Source organism: Nannospalax galili, unplaced genomic scaffold (assembly GCF_000622305.1).
Source record: "Nannospalax galili isolate Female #2095 unplaced genomic scaffold, S.galili_v1.0 scaffold1685, whole genome shotgun sequence".
NCBI classification, from domain to species: Eukaryota; Metazoa; Chordata; class Mammalia; order Rodentia; family Spalacidae; genus Nannospalax; species Nannospalax galili.
The window spans coordinates 578,100-598,304 of record NW_008352830.1 but is presented as its reverse complement, the minus strand read 5'-3'; the positions used below and the strand labels follow the sequence as shown (position 1 = coordinate 598,304).

Genomic DNA, 20,205 nt, shown 5'->3' with positions numbered 1-20,205 from the left:
TTAAAAAAAAAAAAAAAGATCTGGAGAACTGGCTCAGTGGCTAAGAGCACTGGTTGCTCTTGCAGAGGACCTGGGTTCAGTTCCCAGCACTCACATGTCAGCTAACAACCTTCCAGTTCAGTTCCAGGGGATCCAATGCCTCTTCTGGACTGAGGTCACTGCACGCATGTGGTGCAATAACACATGCAGACAAAACACTTACACATAAAAGTAAAAATAAAGACAATTGTCTTCTCTTTTGGTGAAGTAGACACAAATTCAGGAAATTCACTAGACCATCTCAACATCTTGCTGTCCAAGTCTGACAACCTGAGCTCTATCCCTGGGACCCACACAGAAGGCAGAACTGACTTCCCCAAGTTGCCCTCTGACCTTTACACGAGTGCTATGGCAAGCATACATACACACAAAATAAAATCTGATTTAAAATTTAAGGCACAGGGAGATGTCTCAGCAGGTAAAAGGGCTTTGCCACACAAGCCTGATTACCTGAGGTGAAGCTCCCAGAACCTACATGCAGCGACAATGATATTGTTCACCGCCAAGACCAATGACTTGAGTTCAATCTCTGGTACCAACATGGAAAGAAATGACTACTAAAAGTTGTCCTCTAACATCCACATGTGTACCCACAAACAAATGTTATAAAAATTGAAGCTGTTATAAAAATTGAAGCTGTTTTATTTTTTCCTCTTTGAGGTGGGGTTTTGTATGAGCCAGGTTATAAACTCACTATGTAACAGGATGACCTTGAACTTCAGATCCTCCCATCTCTAACTCCTATGGGCTAGGATCACAGATGTTCAACAGTACAAACTTTTGTGGTACTAGGGATGAAACCCAGGGACTCATGTCTGTCAGGCAAGCATTCTACCAACTGAGCTATATCCTAGTCCTGTTTAAAACAAAACACAAAACTTCTCAATGTCTTAAAATAGTTTCAGGGTATCAGTATCTTATGTATCTGTGCTGCACAGAAACTTCAACTCCCTGACTTTATGGCAGAGTTGGAAAGAACTGGTCTCATCTTAGACAAGGGGATAACTTTAAGCAGGTTGTCTGAGGTGTTAGTGATGGAACCCAAGGCAGATGGCATGCTAAGACAAATGCTCTGCTGTCCAGCTACACCCCAGTCCTAGAAGGCAGTTTTGTGTGCAAACGGTGCTATGGATTAAGAGTACCTTGCATATTTGAAAAGGAGACCTTCACAGAGACCTCAGTGGCCAATGTAGCCTTGTGTATCTGTCAGTCTATCCCTACATACTCCCCACCCAGGCTTATTCCTGGAACAAAGAACTGTGCACAGGTTGGGCAGGAGGAAGTTGGGGACTTCACCTGCTCATCTTGCTCATCAGTGTGGGTTCCCGGCGTTACTCTTTCTGGCTCTTCCATAAAAACTCCATCTCTGTCAGGCAGAACACAGAGGTGTGAGCTGAGCAGACACAGCCCCCAGAAGCAGTTTCACAAGCCCAACCTCCTGCCACAGGACCCCTGAGTTGCACATGCCCATTTTAACACTAAGGAAGATCTTTAAACCCAGGTCTGACAACACCAGGAAACTGCAATTCCTTTCTGACTAGGGAGGAAAATTCTACATGAATTGAAAGGTTGATAGTCTAGCTCCAAATTCAACATCCCTACCAAGTTTATGGTTACCAGGGAAAGCCAATACAGAATTTTTTCCAATTTTTTTGGAAAATTTTCCAATGAAGACAAAGGATTCTTACTGTTCTGTGGATGTAACTCTTCGTCTCTTCTCATCCTGGATGGATAAGGAAAACACAATAATGTTGGTTTGAAATGAGAACCGCCCCCCCTCCAAGGCAGGAATCCAAAAAGGTTGGAAGACCAGGGACACCTGTAACTCCAGCACTCAGGGGGCTGAGGAAAGAGGGTCACTAAGTTCAAGGCCAGCCTCAGCTACCTAATTTCAGACCAGCCTGGGTTACAGTGACACCCTGTCTCAAAGCCCAATCAGTTGGGTATGGTGATGCACACCTGTGATCCTATCACTTTAGAGGTGAAGGCAGGAAGATCATAAGCTCAAGACCAGTCTTTTTTTTTTTTGGTCTTTTTGAAGCACGTTCTCCCTGCAGCCCCAGCTGTCCTGGAACGCACTATGTAGACCAGGCTGGCCTGGCCTTGAACTCACAGATCCGCCTGCCTCTGCCTCCCAAGTGCTGGGATTACAGGCATGCGCCACCACACCCAGCACTATTTATTTTTTATTGATGTATGTGTATGAGTGTATTGCCTACATGTAGGTAGGTGCACCTGTCTCATGCAATGTCCAGGGAGGTCAGAAGAGGGCGTGGGATCCCCTGGAACTGGGGTTATGGACAGTTATTAGGTGCCATGTGGGGGCTGGGAATCGAACCCAGGTCCTCTGTAAGAGCAGCCAATGCTCTTAACTGCTGAGACGTCTAAAAACCCTCAAAGAAATATTTGTACATATAAAACAAACTAGGGCTCAGGTTGGAATTCAGTAGTACAGTGTTTGCCTAGCATGTGCCAGAACTTGGGTTTGATCACCTGCACTGAAAACTAAGTAAAATTCTGCCTCCAGGGGCCGAAGAGTGGCTCAGTGGTTAAGAGCACTGACTGTTCTTGCAGAGAACCAGGATTAGGGTTCCATTCTCAGCACCTATATGACTCATAACCACCATCTGTAGCTCTAGTTCCAGGGGATCTGATGCCCTCTTCTGGCCTCCGCAGACACTGCATACATGTGGTACACTTACATCCAGGCACTCATACACATCCAGGCACTCATACACATAAAATAAAAAAATTTTAAAACTTTTAAAGTTCTGTCTCCAGGCCTTCAGACCCAACCTACATCAATTCTTGCGGGGCGTCCCACACATCGATTTTAAGCCTGCCAAGCATTATGAGCGCCAATTCTTCCAACAGCTTGCATCTCTGGCTCTCCCATGTATCTCTTCATACATGCACAATAGTTCACACACACACACCCTGCTGGTTGGTGGCTTCTATGGAGGACTACACAGGAACGAAAACAGCGTTCACCCACTTAAAACACTCAGAATGACAGTGCTCAGCATCAGTAGTGCTGCCCACCTGGTCTCTCTCCACTTCAGACTCCTCCGAGGCTATGCGTTCAGATTCTTCCTCTGGTTTCCGTTTGGCCGAGCTATCACACAGTAAGGGAGCTGTTAGCCCAGAGACCCTCAGCCCTCCAGGGGGACCTCAATGACTTCCCCTCTTCCTTCCCAGAAGAACTTCTTTGGGTCCAAACTGCCTTCTTCCTTCCCAGGAAAGACCCACTGCCAGGACTGAGCATTTTACTAGAACACTATGAGGCCAGGGAGACAGACCAGTGGGCAAAGTGCTTACTGTCTAAGCATCACAATCTACATGTGGATCCCCAGCCCACATAAGAGCTGGGTGACAGCACACATCTGCAATCCCAGCACTAGGGAGCAGACAACAGGCAGATCCTGGGGGCTGCCTCGACAGCTGCTGCTCTAACCAAAATGGTTAGTTTCAGCGAGACCCCCTTCTCAAAAAATAAGAAAGACAGCAACTGAGAACAATGCCCACTGTGAGGCTGAGACCTCCATACAACACCCCCACAAGGTAATCACACCCCCACAAATGCATATACTCTATGTAGTGTACATATGTACATGTATATATACATACAAGTAAAGCAGAGCTGGGGCAATGAGTCAAGTAGAGCCCCTGCCTAGAATCCCCCAGTCAGGGACTGGGATGCGGCTCAGTTGTAGAGTGCCTACCTAATATGTACCAGGCCTGGGTTTTATCTCCAATGCTTAAAGCCAAAAAATAAACCTTACGCACAATGGAAGCAAGAGCTGCTAAATTACACTACCAATTCCATTCATGTTTTGTCAAAAATACCAGCCTAGAGAAATGGTAAAAGTCCATTCATTACATACTGACCCTTTTGTGAAATGAGATGTGATGGTGGTCTGCCTGGTGGCTCTCCTTGTAACAATGGAGCTAGATGAAGCTTCAGCTGTTTAAAAATCAATACAAGAAAGAGGCAGCATGAACACAGACCCCCATTCATGGCATCTAAGAGATGACCACAGGTGGTCAGGTGCTGTGGGACTCAACACCTTTGGCTCTCTAGAAGTGTGGCTTGTATGTGTCAGCAGGCAGCCCCTGCCAACAGCATCATACAGTCCAGGCAGAGACCAGAAGGCCAGAGTCCAAGGATGGCTTCTAGTGACCACCCACTATGTTCACACTGTTACAAAGATGGAGACTCGAAAACTAAACGCTGATCATTCAGGGAACCTTCTGTGCAAGTCTAAGCAAGGCAAGAAGTGCACAAAACAGACCAGAGGGGGCAGCAGTGCACTCAATGGTAAAGGCTTGTACAGCATGCATGACACCTTGGTTTCCTTCCCCAGTACATCAGAAAAGGGAGACTGGATATGTGGCTTAGAAGAGTGGTTCCCTAGCCCAGTCTGCCATTCCTAGCACTGTAAAAGAGACCCAGAGACAGAAGGAAGAAATGGAAGCAAGCAACCAGAAAAGAAACTGAACCAGGAAGCAGTGCAGGGAGGGGCCTATGGGTAAAGATGGATTGTCCCTTCAGATGAGCCATAGCCTCCACCAACATCAAAAACAAGTGAGGGGCTAGAGAGCTGGCTCAGTGGTTAACAGCACTGGTTTCTCTTGCAAGGGACCTGGATTTGGTTGCCAGCATCCACATGGCAGCTACCAACCATCTGTAAGTCCAGGCAATCCAACATCCTCTTCTGGTCTCCACAGGCACTGCACACACACGGTACACATAAATGTAGGCAAAACACCCATACACAATTAAAAAAAAAAAATTTTAAAACAGGTCAGGTAAAAGGTGTAGTAGCTCAGGCCTGTAACCCCAGCACTCGGGACACTGAAGCAAGAGGATGGAGTTCAAAGGCCAACCTGAACTACATAGCCAGACCTGACTTACACAACCAGAAAATGTCCAAACAAGCAAGCAAGCAAACCCAAGCCATGTGTCCTTACGGCCGGTCTCACCGTAGGACTTGCTTCTCCTGGATGCCCGAGGCTTGGGGCTGGGTCTGGGGAGAGGGTTTGAGTCAGCCATTCCTGCTCTGCGGCCCTCACGGCTTGGCTGGCTCCCGTTGGCTGCACAGCCGTTGGCTTCTCGGGCGAGAGACTGAGCTCCGTTCTCCAAGGACAAATCTTTATTTAAAAGGGATTTGACTTTAGCCAGGTAGCCCTCCTACAGCGGGAAAGGATAATTTAGCAGTGAATGCACACGAGTGGTAGGAAGACACCAGGTCAACATCACAGGCAACAGGTGCCTCTGCCTCCAGGGGGGGCAGACCAGTCCAGGCAGGTGCGCTTCTGGAAGGCAGAGTGCTAAGAACCTACTTACCTCAGATAATTCCTCTTTATGTAATTTGGTCTCCAAATCACATAACTGATTCTTTATTTCTGTTTGCAGAAATTCATGCAAGAGGTTTAATTTTTCCTTAACGCACTCCTGTGGGAGAGACACAGGTTGAGGAAGAGGCCTTTAACTCCCAAGCTAGCAACTAATGGACTAATGTGATTAAGCTGCCTGGTCACCTCACTGGTTGTGTGCTAGGCAGCCTGATCTCAGCCAAAAACTGAATATAAGCTGGGCATCCATGGTGGACACCTGTGACATCAACACTCAAGGAAGGCTTAGTCAGGACAAAGTAATTTTTAGTAGGCTGGAGAGATGGCTCAGTGGTTAAGAGCACTGGCTGTTCTTGAAGAGGACCCAAGTTCAGTTCCCAGTGCCCACATGGCAGCTGACAACTGTCTATAATTCCAGCTCTGAGAGCGCCAAGGTCTTCTTTTGGCATCCAAAGGTACTGCACACATGGGTTCACTTGCACATACGCAAGCAAACACTAATACACACAAAAACATCTAAAGACCCTATCACAAAATGAAAATAAGGGGCTGCAGAGATGGATCAGTGGTTCAAGCACTTTGTGCACAAGTATGAGGACCAGAGTTCAGATCCCCAGCACCCACATAGAGCCTGGTTGATGTCGTAGCCCACCTGTAATCCCAGCACTTGGGAGGTAAAGACAGGGATCCCTGGAGCAAGCTAGCCAGCTAGACTAACCAGTGAAATGTCAGGTTCAGTGAGACTCTGCCTCAAAAAAGTAGAATGATCGAAGATACCCAACATCAACCTCTGGCCTCCACATGCACACACACGTACCTGACCACGTATGCACATATATACATGCAAAATAAAAATTTCAAAGGAGAAAAACCCAAAACAGATTACCTTTTCTGTTAAACTGTCTCTTTCCAAGTCTTTGAGCCTGGATAAAAGAAATGACAAAATATTAAGCAACCTGTGAGAATACGATTTTAAAGGATTTGGGGGTACTGTGTTGGTACATGCCCATGGTACTAGCTGCTTAGAAGACTGAGGCAGGATCACTTGACAAGTTTTCAGTCAGCCTGGGCAACATAGACTACTATCACCCCCACCCCCAAATGGGTAGAACAATCTTTTCACAAGTATTGGAAATGTACTTTCTCCCACCCCTTGCCCAATGCCTAGCATTCACTTTTCCTGGAGACAGGTTCTCATGTAGCCCAGGCTGAATGCCAACTCATCATGCAGCAGCCCTTGACCTCCTGCTCCTCCTGCTGCATCTCCTGCATGCTCCGACTCCCTACATGCACTCTGTAGTGCTATGTATCATGTCCTTTCTAAGCTCAACAATGCTGGGGTCAGTTTCCTGAAGAGGATGCAGGTAGCCCAGGACCTGGAACATAGGCTAGCCATCATGGCTCATGCCTGTCATCCCAGAAGGCTGGTATTCAGAAGGCTGAAGCAGGAAGAACACAAGTTAAAAGCCAGCCTGGGCTGCATAGTGAGCCGATCTCAGATAAGGCTATGGCTGAGATGGTGGAGTGCCTGCCCAGCATGAATGAAGCCTTAGCTTCCATTCCCAATTCTTCATAAACTGGGTGTGGTGGTACACCTAGGGACAGGAGGATCAAGAATTCAAAGTCATACTTGGATGGAAAAGTAAACTCAAGACTAGTCTGGGCTACATGAGACCATGCCTCAAAGAGAAGAAAAAGGGCACTAAGAAAGGAAGGGTGCTAGGTATGACACCTTTGGTCCCATCGCTCGGGAAGTGAAGCAGGTGGATCTGAGTTCAAAGGCAGCCTGGTCTACATAGTGAGTTCCAGGCCAGCTGGAGCTAATGGGTATCTCAAAAAAGAAAAAAAAAAAAAAAGGCGGGGGGCATAGGTCACAGAGACAGGGCCCCCTGTAATCCAGATGACCTAAAGGCCAGGACACGACATAAATTATGTCAGCATGAGCAGACCATAACCACACTGTGGGGACCAGTCAGCTGATGCTCCTGAAGGCCAGGTGTGGCTGGCAGCCTTCTACTCTGGAACCCATGAAATAGGGGAATTGAGGAGTTTGTGGCAACAGGCGTGCTCACATAACAGGAGCTAAAGATGAAGTCAGAAAAGTCTGCTGGCAAGCTGTGAATGCAGCTCAGGGGCACAATGCTAGCCTCGCTCCACCCCTGGTACTGAAGGGATGGGGAGGGTATCAAAATCAAAGGAGACTGAAATCTCCAAGACCTCACCCTCCAGAACCTGTGTGGCTAACTATTCCACAGCACACAATTCTCTCAAGTTTGTCCAAAACTTCATGGTCAGATTATTGAAGATTAGTCTGCCTCTTCCGGGGGAGGGAAGGGAGCAGGAGACCAGAGAGAAGAGACAGAAGTGGCAAAACTATGACCCCAGCCTAGGAGGGGGAAACAGGTCTAACCAGCTGGGTCGGTGTCTGTTAGAAGGGAAGGTGCCCCAGGCAGGGGCCAGGCCTGTGCCATCTGTCTCCCAGCAGCCACACAGTCTAGGTACTGGTTATCACTAGCTGAAGGGCAGACTTGGTTTTCTCAGCAACCTCTGCAGATGCTAAGTCAAAGATCAAACCAGGAGCCCAAGAGACAAGCAGTACAAGACCAGGGCCACTGTGGTTGCTGTGGGTGCTGAAGGACCTTGCTTCCTGTTCTCAGCACCACTCCCACCCAAGGGCGTCTACTACATGCCAGACCTCATTCTAGGCAACGAGCTGGGTGACTGGATGGGTCACTGGGCAGGACCTGCCAAGTGAGCAGGGAAGGATTTTACAGAAGAAAACATGCTTAGCAGGTATGGTGTAAATATGGTTACCTACAGGGAAGCACTAGAAAGGGCTGGAGGGTTGGCTCTGTGGTTAAGAGCACTGGCTGCTCTTAGAGGATCTGGTTCAGATCCCAGCATCTACATGGCAACTAACAATTATCCCTAATTCCAGTTCCAGGGGATCCCAAGCCCTCTTTTGGCCTCCTCGGGCATTGCATACATGTGGTACACTTATATGCATGCAGGCAAAACACTAATACACATTAAAAAAATGAAAATTAACAAAGAAGCTCTGGTGAGCTGGGACCATGGCTCGGTGGGTAGAGGGCTTGCCTTGCATGCATGGTCCTGGGTTCCATACCCAAGCACCTTGTAAGCACCTTGTATGGTGCCACACATCTGCAATCCCAGCACTGGGGAGGTGGAAGGAAAATGATCAGAAATTCAAGGCTGCCCTGGGATACTGATGCATTTTTAAAAATTCACTCTAGAGTCGGGAGTGGTGGCACACACCTTTAATCTCAGCACTCAGGAGGCAGAGGCAGGTGGATCTCTGAGTTCAAGGCCAGCCTGGTCTACATGGCAAGTTCTAGGCCAGCTGGGGCTACAGGGAGACCCTGTTTCAGAAAGACCAAAAAAAAAACAAAACAAAAAAAAAAAACTGTAGAATCTAAACGTTTTGGTTATTACAGACCTGAAATCCTAGCATGCAGGAGGCTTAAGCAGAAAGAGCAGGAGTTTGAGGCCAGCCTGGGCTACACATCAAGACCCTATCTCAAAAAACTCAGTTGCCAGGCACAATAACAAATGTCCAGAATCGCAGTGTGCAGGGCGCTGAGATGGCAGGATCTCAAGTTCCAGGTTAGCCTGTGCCACATAGAGCAAGATGCAATCTCAAGAACAAGTGGGCAAGAAGGTCCAAGCAGACGGCGTGAGACATCTTTAGTGCCACACTAGCCTAACTGGCCACGATTCATGCAGAACTGCTTCCAACAGTGATTAGTCATCTACGGAGATAAAACAGACATCCAGGGACAGTGCCACATGCCCAGAGGCAGGAGGACAACAAGTTACAGGCTAGCCTCGGCCATACAGCCTGACCCAATCGCAAAAGAAACACAGGGCCAGCGGGATGGCTCAGCAGGCAAAGGCACATTCCACCAAGCCTGGCCACTTGAATTTGACCCCCTACAAGCATTAATCTTGTTCCAAGGTCAACAGATTAGAGAATCATGAGAGAGGTAGACCCGCTGTATTTGAATCACTTTAAAACCTTTTTTTTTTTTCGTCTTTTTGAGACAGGGTCTCCCCATAGCCCCGGCTGTCCTGGAACTCATTATGTAGACCAGGCTGGCCTCAAACTCACAAAGATCTGCCTGCCTCTGCCTCCGGAGTGCTGGGATTAAAGGCATGTGCCACCACACCCAGTTAAACTTTTTAAAAAAAAATTTATTATTTTTATGTATGTGTATTGCCTGCACGTAGGTAAGTGCACCCGTGTCATACAATGCCTGAAGAGGACAGAAGAGGCTGTTGGATCCCCTGGAACTGAAGTTACGGACAGTTAGCTGCCATGTGGGTGCTGGGATTCGAACCTGGGTCTTCTGCTAAAACAGCCAGTGTTCTTAACTGGTGAGCCATCTCCCCAGCACAGCACACCCCCCCCTTTAACTTTGAGACAGGGTCTCCCTGTAGCCCCAGCTGACCAGGCTGGCCTCAAACTCAGATCCAACTGCCTATGCCTCCCAAGTGTTGGGATTAAAGGTATGTGCCCAGCAGACGCACATTTTTAACAAAATCAATCTGACAAAAACATACAAACCAGACTGAAGAGATTACAGCAGGTTAGGTTATTTGACTATCCCCCAACCAGAAATGCTGATCTCAAATAGTTTGGCAACAAGACCTGCAAGGTAAGCCCCAGGTTCTAGGCATTGCACCCTTTTGTTGGGTTCTGTGATGGAATCCAGGGCCTCATATACGGAGAACACATTGTGCCACTGAGCAACACCCCCAGCCTCCTGGGGCAAGGAGCATGGGGCAGGGCTGATATGTTTGGCAGCAAAATGACACCCCTCCTCAAGATGCTACTGCCCTGATCCCCAGAATTTGTTATGCAGCTACAGCAATTCTTCTGCAGATGCAATTAAGGTTCCAGAGCTTTCTGTGGCTTATCCAGCCTGGGTTTGCTGGCTTTAAAGACCAAGAAAGGGATGGCTGGTCAGCAGCTCCTATTTAGAGACAAGGAAACAGATCTTACTAGACATGCTGGTGTATACCTACAATCCCTAGTGGATTTCATAAGGCTTTTGTACAGATTTTAGGAAACCCATCCACTACCCCCCCTTTTCTCCAATTCCTCCATTCCCATCCCTGATTATTTTTAATGTTTTATTATTTTTATTTTGTGTGTATAAGTGTATTGCCTGCATGTATGTGAGTGCACCCGTGTCATGCAATGCTGCAGAGATCAGAAGAGGGCTTCAGATTGCCCTGGAACTGGAGTTAAGGACAGTTGTAGCCACCATGTGGGTGCTGGGAATAGAACCCCGGGTCCTCTGCAAGAGCTGAGCCAACTCTCCAGCCCCTGATTAATATTTTAGCCCTCAGTATTCTACCACTTTCATTTCACATGTGTTAGACAGGCTGGAGCAGGAGGATCACAAGTTCCAGGTCACCCTTGGCTACATAATAAGACACCAGCCTGGGCTACACAAGACTGTCTTAAAAACATTAGTTTGGGTATGGTGGCACATGCTTTTAATCTCAGCACTCCCATGGCAGATCATAGGCGAAGACTGAAACAAAAGCTGATAGGTCAGCTAAGCAAAGCTGTAAGAACAGAAGACGCCTGCTTCAAAAGGTAGAAGGTGAAGACAGATTCCCCGAAGTTTAAATGTAGGGTTGGAGAGACGATTCAGCAGTTAAGAGCACTGGCTGCTCTTGCAGAGAATCCAAGTTCAGATCCCAGCACCCACAAGGCAGCTAACAACGGTCCATAATTCCAGTCACACAGGATTCCACACCCTCTGACTTTCATGGGCATTGCACAACAAGAGTGCACTTACATGCAGGCAATACACAAAATATTTTGGTCTTTTGAGACAAGGTCTCCCTGTAACCCTAGCTGGCCTGGAACTCACTGTGTTAGACCAGGCTAGCTTTGTACACAGATTGCTTCCCAAGTGCTAGGATTAAAGGTGTGCACGATGCCCGCCTAATATAAAATATTTAAAAGTCAGCTGACCTCCACACAACTGCTGAGTACACACATACACACACACAAAGCAGAGCCAGGTGTGGTGATTCACACCTGTCGCCACAGTACTCAGGAGGCAGAAGCAAATCAGGAGTTCAAGAATACCCAGAGCCACGTCCAAATGCTGTCTCAAAGAGGTTTGAAATTAAAAAAACTGGGGCTGGAGAGATGGGTCAGAGGTTAAGAGCACTGGCTGCTCTTGCAGAGGGTTTGATTTCCAGCACTCACATGGCGGCTCAACCATCTGTAACTCCAGTTCCAGGAATCCAACACCCTCTTCTGATTTCTGTGAGTAATGCATGACACAGGTACACTTACATGCAGGCAAAAAAAACAAAAACAAAATAAAATTAAAAAAAAAAAAAAAAAAAAAAAAAAAAGAAAGAAAGAGAAATTATAGAGAACTGAAAGAAAATAGAGCCAGCTAATTTTCAACAAGGAAAGTGAAGTACCAGTATCCTCGGGAGAAGCTGTATGGCCTCATTCTGAAAAGGAATAAGAGGTGAGGTGAGGGTTAAGCTCATTCCCACCTGGCAAGGCCCATGGCTACCTTTTTCTGACCTACAGGACTGGGACTTAAAAGACAAAGGGTTTGCCCAAAGTGCAGCTCAGCTCAGTGTTTGCCTAGTTTTCAAGAGACCTCCCTCCCCCCAAAATAGAAAAAACCCCTTCAACCCTTAATAAAGGGTTAAAAAACAGGACTAAACCAGGTTTGGTAGCTCACCATGCCTGCAACCCCAGCACTTGAAGGCTGAGTCAGGTGGATCACAAGTTCAAAACCATCCTTAGCTACATAACAAGTTTGAGGCCAGCCTGACCTACATGAGACCCCGACTCAAAAAAAAAGTATGTGTGGGGGGACTTGCTCAGCAGTTAAGAGCACTGGCTGCTCTTGCACAGAACCTAGATTAGGGTCCCACCACCCTTATGGCTAACTAACTACAGTTCCAAGGAATTCGACACCCTCTTCTGGCTTCCATAGGCATTACAGGACATGGATGCACTTACATGCAGGTATTACACTCATATACAAAAAACAATGTTAAAGTTGGGCATGGTGGCACACTGCCTTTAATCCCAGCCCTCGGGAGGCAGAGGCAAGCGGATCTCTGCAAGTTCAAAGCCAACCTGGTCTACATAGAGAGTTCCAGGCCAACTGGAGCTACAGGAGACCCTGTCTCAAAAAGGCCAAAAAAAAGTATTAAAAATAGATTTTTTTAAAATATGTAAGAGTGCATTGGGGCTGGAGAGATGGTGCAGCAGTTAAGAACACTGGCTGTTTTTGCAGAAGACCCAGGTTTGAATCCCAGCACCACGTGGCAGCTAACAACTATCCATAACTCCAGTCCCAGGGGCTCCGACAGCCTCTTCTGTCCTCCGCTGGCATTGCACGACACGGGTGCACTTACCAACACGCAGGCAATACATGCATACACATAAAATAAAAATATTAAAAAAGTGCATTGCCTGCATGTACATAAGTGCACCCGTGTTGTGAAAAGTTCTCGGCAGTCAGAAGGAACCAGAGTTACATAAGGTTGTTAGACACCATGTGGGTGCTGGGACCAGAATCCTTTGCAAGTGCAGTCAGTGCTCTTAACCTCTTGAGCCACCTCTTTGCCCTAAAATAATATTTTTAAAAAGTGAACAGGATGGCAGTATATCTCAGTGGTACAGGGCCCCAAGGGTCAATCCCCAGAAACTAAAGAGTGGATATAAGCCAGTTTGAGGGGACAGAAGGTGGCATCCAGCCTCATGCTGGTCAGTCTATATAGAACCAAGAGAAGGTCTATGTGGTCATAAGGACACATGAGACCGGCAGGTGGCTAGATTCCAGGCCAAAGGTGCCAGGCAGCACATGAGGCAGGGAAGCTACAGGTTCCAACCAGTTTTAGGAGGTTCCTAGAAGCCAGTCCTGGGTATTGACAGGGAGGTCTCTCGTACTATGAAAATGAAACCTTAAACAGGAAAGGGGGAAAAAAGCCAAGCTAAAGGATGTAGCTCATCCTGAAAGACACAGGGGTTGTTTGGAGACAGACTCACTATGTTTGCTATCTAGCCCAGGCTAGCTTTGAATGTGTGACCCTCCTGCTTCAGCCTAAGTGCTAGGGCTACAAGTATGTGCCACTCACACCTGGCTAAAAAGCATGATTTTACTTAGAAATTGTGGGGTATACTATATTTCAAAGACGTTTGGAGCTCTGCGTGGTGGCCTAGGTCTTTAATCCTACTCCAGAGGCAGAGGGATTAGATCTGAGGTCAAGGCCAGTCTGGTCTACAGTGAGTTCCAGGGCAGCTGGGGCTACAGGGAGACCGTGTCTCACAAAAAGTCAAGCAAGTATGGTGTCATGCACATAATCCCAATTCGTAGGTATGAAGTCAGGAGGATCAAGAGTTCAAGCCTAGCCAAGCTAGTCTGAGGCCAACCTGCCTGGGCTACAAGGAGACCCTTTCTGAAAAACCAAAATAAAATGAACCAAACAAAAGGCCAGAAAAAGAAAGGTTATACATCTGATTGCAAATCTAATTTAAAAGATCCATTGGATGCTGTGCCTATGTGTGTATTTTCAGCACAGTGAACCTGTGTTTAAAAAATCTGTTAAAGGTCTCAAGCTGATGATGTCTGTATGGTTGAAAGCAAACATTCAAAACTTTAACAGTAACCCCAGCACTGAGGAGAGGCAGGAAGACAGGAGTTCAAGACGACCTGAGAAACTTACCAAGAGCCTGTGTCAAAATAAGAAAAATTTATTCCAAAAGGGCTGGAAGTTAATTCTGAGGTGGAAAGCTTGCCTAACATACACAAAGTCCTGAGTTCAATCCTGAGAAATGGGGGCTTGACAGGAAGAAAAGGGGTCACTTCAATACCCTCTTCCCCTCACTTTGTTCTCCAAAGGCCAAACTGGAACTGACTGGCCTGGCACTACCACAGTGAACAAATCCAGAGACAGAAATGGCAGTAGATTCACAGATCTGGCTGGAAAGTGTCCAGGACTGTTCAGTGTCATGATTAATGCAACCTCACAAAGGGACCAAACCTTCAGGAATGAACTAAATGTCCTTCCAGAACAGGAGGCAGGGACCACTATTCCCCCCAAACTGTGTGCAGGAGTCCCTAGGGTGGCATGGATTGCAATAGTGGGGCCCATTCCCCACCCCACTCCCTGTGATACACACACTGGATAGGGCACAAAACATCTTCGAATGCTCTAAGATGAAAAGGCACTGGTTCCCATGGATTGCAATTGGGGGCTCCCCTTCCCTCACTCTCCAAGACATATATTGGCCAGTAGAACTTTCCTGATCAAAGGAGCTTGTTCACAGATAATAGGGGGAATTCCTATCTGTCCTTCCCTCCCTGGGACACACTGGACAATGCAAAACCCCCTTGATGGTTCCAGGATCACAGGAGTCAGTTTATGTAGACTGCAAAAGTGGGGACCCTCCCCAGGATATACACATTGGACAATGCAAAAACCCTCCTCGGTCACAGGAGCTGGCTGGTTAAAAAAAAAAAAAAAAAAAAAAATACGGGGTGCAGGCTGCCCAGACCCTGGGGTACACTGAGAGAAGCTCCTAGAACTCTTGGCAAGGGCAGGGCTGACACCTCAGTGGCAGACGGAGGGGAGATCCCCCGGAAACCTGGGCTTTGCAGCCCTGCTCCTCTTTATACACCGGCCTTCCCCATGCCCAAAGATGTCCAGGGCTGGAGATCGCTAAGGGGGACCCGGTGAAGCAACCCTAGAACATGGGGGGACACGCAGGCAGGGAAGCGGAAGTGGAGGCCAGAGCTCCAAACTTGGGGGTGTCCTCAGGCCTGGAGGGGGAGTTACCCACTTCCTGAGATCCCAGGAGCCCAGTTGATCCAAGAAGGGTACCCCCTAGGGAGCTGTAGCCCAAGTTTGTTCTATTTGAGGGGGATTCAGGAAGAAGCCCCTCCCTCTTCCCCCTCCAAGTTTCCAGTCAGATAGCTGCTTAGCTAGGGAGGCCGCAGCCCCATTTTGGCGCCAAACAGCCCCAGGGAAACGCAAGACCGGAAGCGCGGCCCGCACCAACCGCTGCCGCGCGCGCCTCACGGAGCCTCCCCACGCATGCGCACAGTGCGGCTGTCAGCAGCTGAACACCCCAGGGCCGGGCTGGGGCGACCCTCAAGTGAAGCCATCAGCCTCGGCCCCCCACAGCCCCTCGCGTGTCACCTACCGCCTGCGGACATGCTCGGGCAGCGAGATGGCTGGCGAGGCGAGCGCAGGTACCCGGGCCGGGGCGGTTCTGGCCGGCATCGCGGACAAGACAGCGACAAGACAGCGCTGGCAGCTGAAGAGCGAGGCCCAGGCTTTTTCGCGCGGAAACCAACAGGGAGGGGGCGGTGCGAGCCGAGGCAGGGCGTACCATGTGGAAAACGGGCTGCGGGGGCGACTTGCGCCAGGCCCACTGCACATGCGCAAGGCGCACACACCCCTGCCAAAGAGCAGTGGGCTAGTCCGAGCTGAGAGCTTAGCCTCCACCCACACCGTGCTGACACCCCCGCCCCCAGCTGGCTTCATCCAGCCTTGTACCCCAGCCATCCTTTCTATTCATTCTCAGAGCGTTCTGCAAATAAAGCAGCAAGCCCTAGTGCAGAAGAATCTATGAACTCTTGATATTGAGGAGATGGCTCAGCAGTTAAGAGCAAGCCTATGCTGCTGTTCTAGAGGCTCCAAGTTCAGGTCCCAGCATCCATGTCCAACAGCAGACAGCACCCTCTTCTGGCCTCTGGCGGGTACTGCACTGGTGAACTTAACCTCCCCGCCCTCCCAGGCATACACAAAAATAAACCTTTGCAGAGTTGGAGCGGTGGCTCAGCCAATAAGAGCACTGGCTGCTCTTGCCGAGGAACGAGATTCAATTCCCAGCACCCACATGGCTTCTGTTACAACCATCTGTAACTTCAGATCCAGGGGATCCAACACCCTGTTCTGACCTCCATGGGCATTGTATGTACATGGTGCACTTACATGCAGGCAAAACAAAATTAATAAACTTTAAAAAAGTAAAACAGCCGGGCATGGTGGCACACGCCTTTAATCTCAGCACTCGGGAGGCAGAGGCAGGCAGATATCTGTGAGATTGAGGCCAGCTTGGCCTACATAGTGAGTTCCAGGACAGCCAGAGCTACATAGTGAGACCGTGTCTCAAAAAAATTTTTTTTTAAAGAGAATTATTTTGATATATCACAGTGAAAGATTTATCGTCCTCTTTTTTTTTTTTTTTTTTTTTTTTTTTAAAAAAAAAAAAAAAAAAAAAAAAAAAAAAAAAGTAAAAACTTATGAGCTCTTGAATGAAAGGCATCACATCTAACCTTTCATCTGGAGATACTTAGCTCACAAGTGAGATACATAGAGCACAAGTGGAGTGGGTGCCTGGAAAGCCCAGAGTCCTGGGCTCTGTCCCTAGCTAGCACCTACTGAATAATTAAGGATGGAGCAGATTACTGGGAGGAGAGAACACCTAAAGTTGCCCTCTGATGAGACATACACTGTGGCACCCAGTGCAACCCACACACAAACATAAAAGTGTAAATCCTCAGCCAGGAATGGTAGTGGACATCTATAATCCCAGCACTCAGGGAACCAAAGGCAGGAGGATATGGAGTTTAAGGCCAGCCTTACTACACAGTGAGGTCCAGGCTGGGCCTGAGATACATACAGAGACTATTAAAAAAAAAATTATCAAGCATGGTGGCACCTGCCTTTACTCCCAGCATACAGGAGGCAGAGGCAGATGGATCTGAGGTTGAGGCCAGCCTGGTCTACATAGGGAGTTCCAGGCCATCAGAGGCTACAGGGAGACCCTGTCTCAAAACCAAAAAAAAAAGGGGTTAAAATTAACTTGGCATGGCACAACCTAGCATAGAGACAGACCACAAGACCAGACCCAGACAGATCAAGACACCAAGACCAAACCCAGACAGACTCCAAGACTATACAGAGCTAGTGGCAAAGAGACCCAGAGATCCACCACCAGCAGCTTCTTTGGAGACCTCTCCACAGGCAGATTTTGGATTGAGACAAATCTCATACTGTAGCTAGGCTGGCCTGGAATTCACTAGGCAGCCAAGCCTGGCCTTGAACTTCCAGCACTCTGTACCTGCCGCAGCTTATTCTAAGTTCTGGGATGACAGGTGTTCCCACCACATCCCACAGAAAGATTTACCCAGGAGCCCCTGTGAGCTGAAAGCAAGCCCCAAGTCTTATCAGCTCCCCTGCAACCCAGCTGGGCTGCCACCACTAACTGCAGGAACCCAATTCTAGCATGTTCCTCCCAGGTCACCAGTGGCCTCAAAGTTTTTTTCCCCTACACCTGTGCACTTCAGCAAGCGCATAAGTAAAGGGGGGTGGCAGGGCAGACAGGAAAGGCGGGAGGGAGACAGGCAGGAAAAGTGCATGGGCAGGGGATGATGACATGACATGGGGACGGATGACGCACACAGGACACACAGGCAAAAGGGGGTTGACAGGCGGGGTAAGGGGATGAGGCAGACAGAAAATGGTGGGGGGGAGGCAAGCAGGCAGGCAAATTGAAGAGATGCCTGTGGCACCGTGACAGAGCCTTTCCGTAGGTTTGGAGAGACTGGATCCTAGCTCCAGTACCAGAGAAGAAAACCCCTATCCCCGAACACCTGGACCCAATTCCTGAACACAACCCCCCATGCCCAGACAGGGATGAGGGGTAGGATGCTGATAGCATCCAGCTCCTTCAGTACGACTGCCTAGACTAGAAAGTCCTGTCCTAATCTAGAGCCCCATACATTGAAAGAATAAACTAAATCCTACCAAGAAACCAGGTGCAGAACCAGGCTGTATTTTGCTGGTACTCCCAACACTTCAGAGGTGGAGGCAGGAGGATCAGAAGTTCAAAGTCATTCTAGACTACAAAACTTCAAGGCCAGCCTGGGCTACATGAGATACTGACTCGAAGCAAACAGGAGTTGGAGAGCTGGCTCTGTGATTAAGAGCACTGGCTGTTCTTGCAGAGGACCCAGGCTTGGCACCCACATGGTGGCTAACAACCATGCCCAACACCAGTTTCAGGACATCCCATACCCTCTTTTGTCATCCAAGGGCAATGAATGACACAGGTACATGTACATGCAGGCAATACACACATACACATAATTTTTTGAAATAAAAAAGCAAAGCTGGGTGTGTTGATGCATCCTTTGATCCCAGCACTAGGATAGCAGAGGCAGGTGGATCTCTGAAATGGAGGCCACCCTGATCTACATAACCAGTTCCTGGCCAGCTGGGCTACAAGGAGACCCTGTCTCAAAAACAGAACTGAAGAGGGTGAAAGAGCAGATTTATCAAAACAAGGGGTTACGGGGGTCAGATGAAAGCATACTATTCGGTAGGCTAATTTAATATAATTTGGGTAAAGATACTTGCTGCCAAAGCCTGGCAGCCTGTGTTTGATCCCTGAGGCCCATAGGTGGAAGGAGAGAACCAACTCCTGAAAGTTGTCCTCTGACATCCACAATCACTGTCACATGAGCCCACACACAAAATGTTCTAAAATGTATTTTTTAAAACTGGGCTGGTTGGGGCTGGAGAGATGGCTCAGTGGTTAAGAGCACGGACTGCTCTTGTAGAGAATGTGGGTTTGATTCCCAGCACCCACACGGTGACTGACAATCTGTTAACTCCAGTTCCTTGGGGGATCCGATGGTCTAACCTCTGCTGGCATTGCAAGACACGGGTGCACTTACATCCAGACAGAGCACTCATGCACATAAAAAATAAAATATTTTAAAACTGGGCTGGTAAGATGGTTCAGAGGGTAAAGGTGCTTGCCACCAAGTCTTGACCTAAGTTCAACCCCCTGCAAGACCCACGTGCCAGAATCAAATCACAAAAGATGTCCTCTGACCACCACACATGCCCAGTGGTATGAGAACACCCATAGCCATGAACATACTAATTTTTTAATTTAAAAATTAAGCTGAAGCTGAGTGTGGTTGCAAATGTCTTTTAATCCCAGCACTTGAGAGACAGAGGCAGGTGGATCTGCCATTGAGGCCAGCGTGGTCTTTTACATAATGAGTTCCTTGCCAGCTGTCTCAAAAAAAAAAAAATTAATCTGGACGTGGTGGCACATGCCTTTAACCCCAGCACTCAGGAGGCAGATGCAGGTAGATCTGCGATTTAACCCCAGCACTCAGGAGGCAGATGCAGGTAGATCTGCGATTTAACCCCAGCACTCAGGAGGCAGATGCAGGTAGATCTGCGATTTAACCCCAGCACTCAGGAGGCAGATGCAGGTAGATCTGCGATTTAACCCCAGCACTCAGGAGGCAGATGCAGGTAGATCTGCGATTTAACCCCAGCACTCAGGAGGTACATACAGGTAGATCTGCAAGTTCCAGGCCAGCCAGAACTACATAGTGAGACCCTATCTCAAAAAAATAAAATTAACAACAACAACAAAAAAAAAAATCAGCCTCCTCCTGACACACACACCCTCTCCAGGCTTAAGTGATTTACCCAAATCACAAATACAATCCAGGGAAAGCCCAGTACTCTCAAGTGCACTGGGCAAAATTACCTCCTTCTTACGGGCCCTTTGAGCAAGCCCAGAGCACCCAACCTGGCATCACAGATGCTAGCTGCCAGCACCTGCCAGTTTTGATCAGAGCCTTTGAATCCATGAATCAGCAGCTGACCTGCCCCTCAGGACCACCTCCCCATCCTGAGCTCCAGCCTCACCACCTCCCTATAGCTGGGAAGTCAGGTGCATCTGAACATGATCCT

General features: G+C 48.3%; 1 protein-coding gene across 1 annotated transcript in view; it reads right to left on the bottom strand.

Moving 5' to 3' along the window:
- The window catches only part of Dnmt1 (DNA methyltransferase 1), a 46,510-nt gene extending 30,646 nt beyond the window's left edge, over positions 1-15,864 (bottom strand). The window contains exons 1-8 of the mRNA XM_008850066.3: positions 15,620-15,864; positions 6,281-6,317; positions 5,387-5,494; positions 5,023-5,230; positions 3,928-4,003; positions 3,082-3,154; positions 1,728-1,762; positions 1,336-1,405 (exon numbers count right to left, since the gene is read on the bottom strand). Of these exons, the coding sequence (XP_008848288.3) occupies positions 1,336-1,405; positions 1,728-1,762; positions 3,082-3,154; positions 3,928-4,003; positions 5,023-5,230; positions 5,387-5,494; positions 6,281-6,317; positions 15,620-15,858 (846 nt within the window). The 5' untranslated portion in view covers positions 15,859-15,864. The remainder of the gene's footprint in view (positions 1-1,335; positions 1,406-1,727; positions 1,763-3,081; positions 3,155-3,927; positions 4,004-5,022; positions 5,231-5,386; positions 5,495-6,280; positions 6,318-15,619) is intronic.
- Between the last annotated feature and the right edge of the window lie 4,341 nt (positions 15,865-20,205).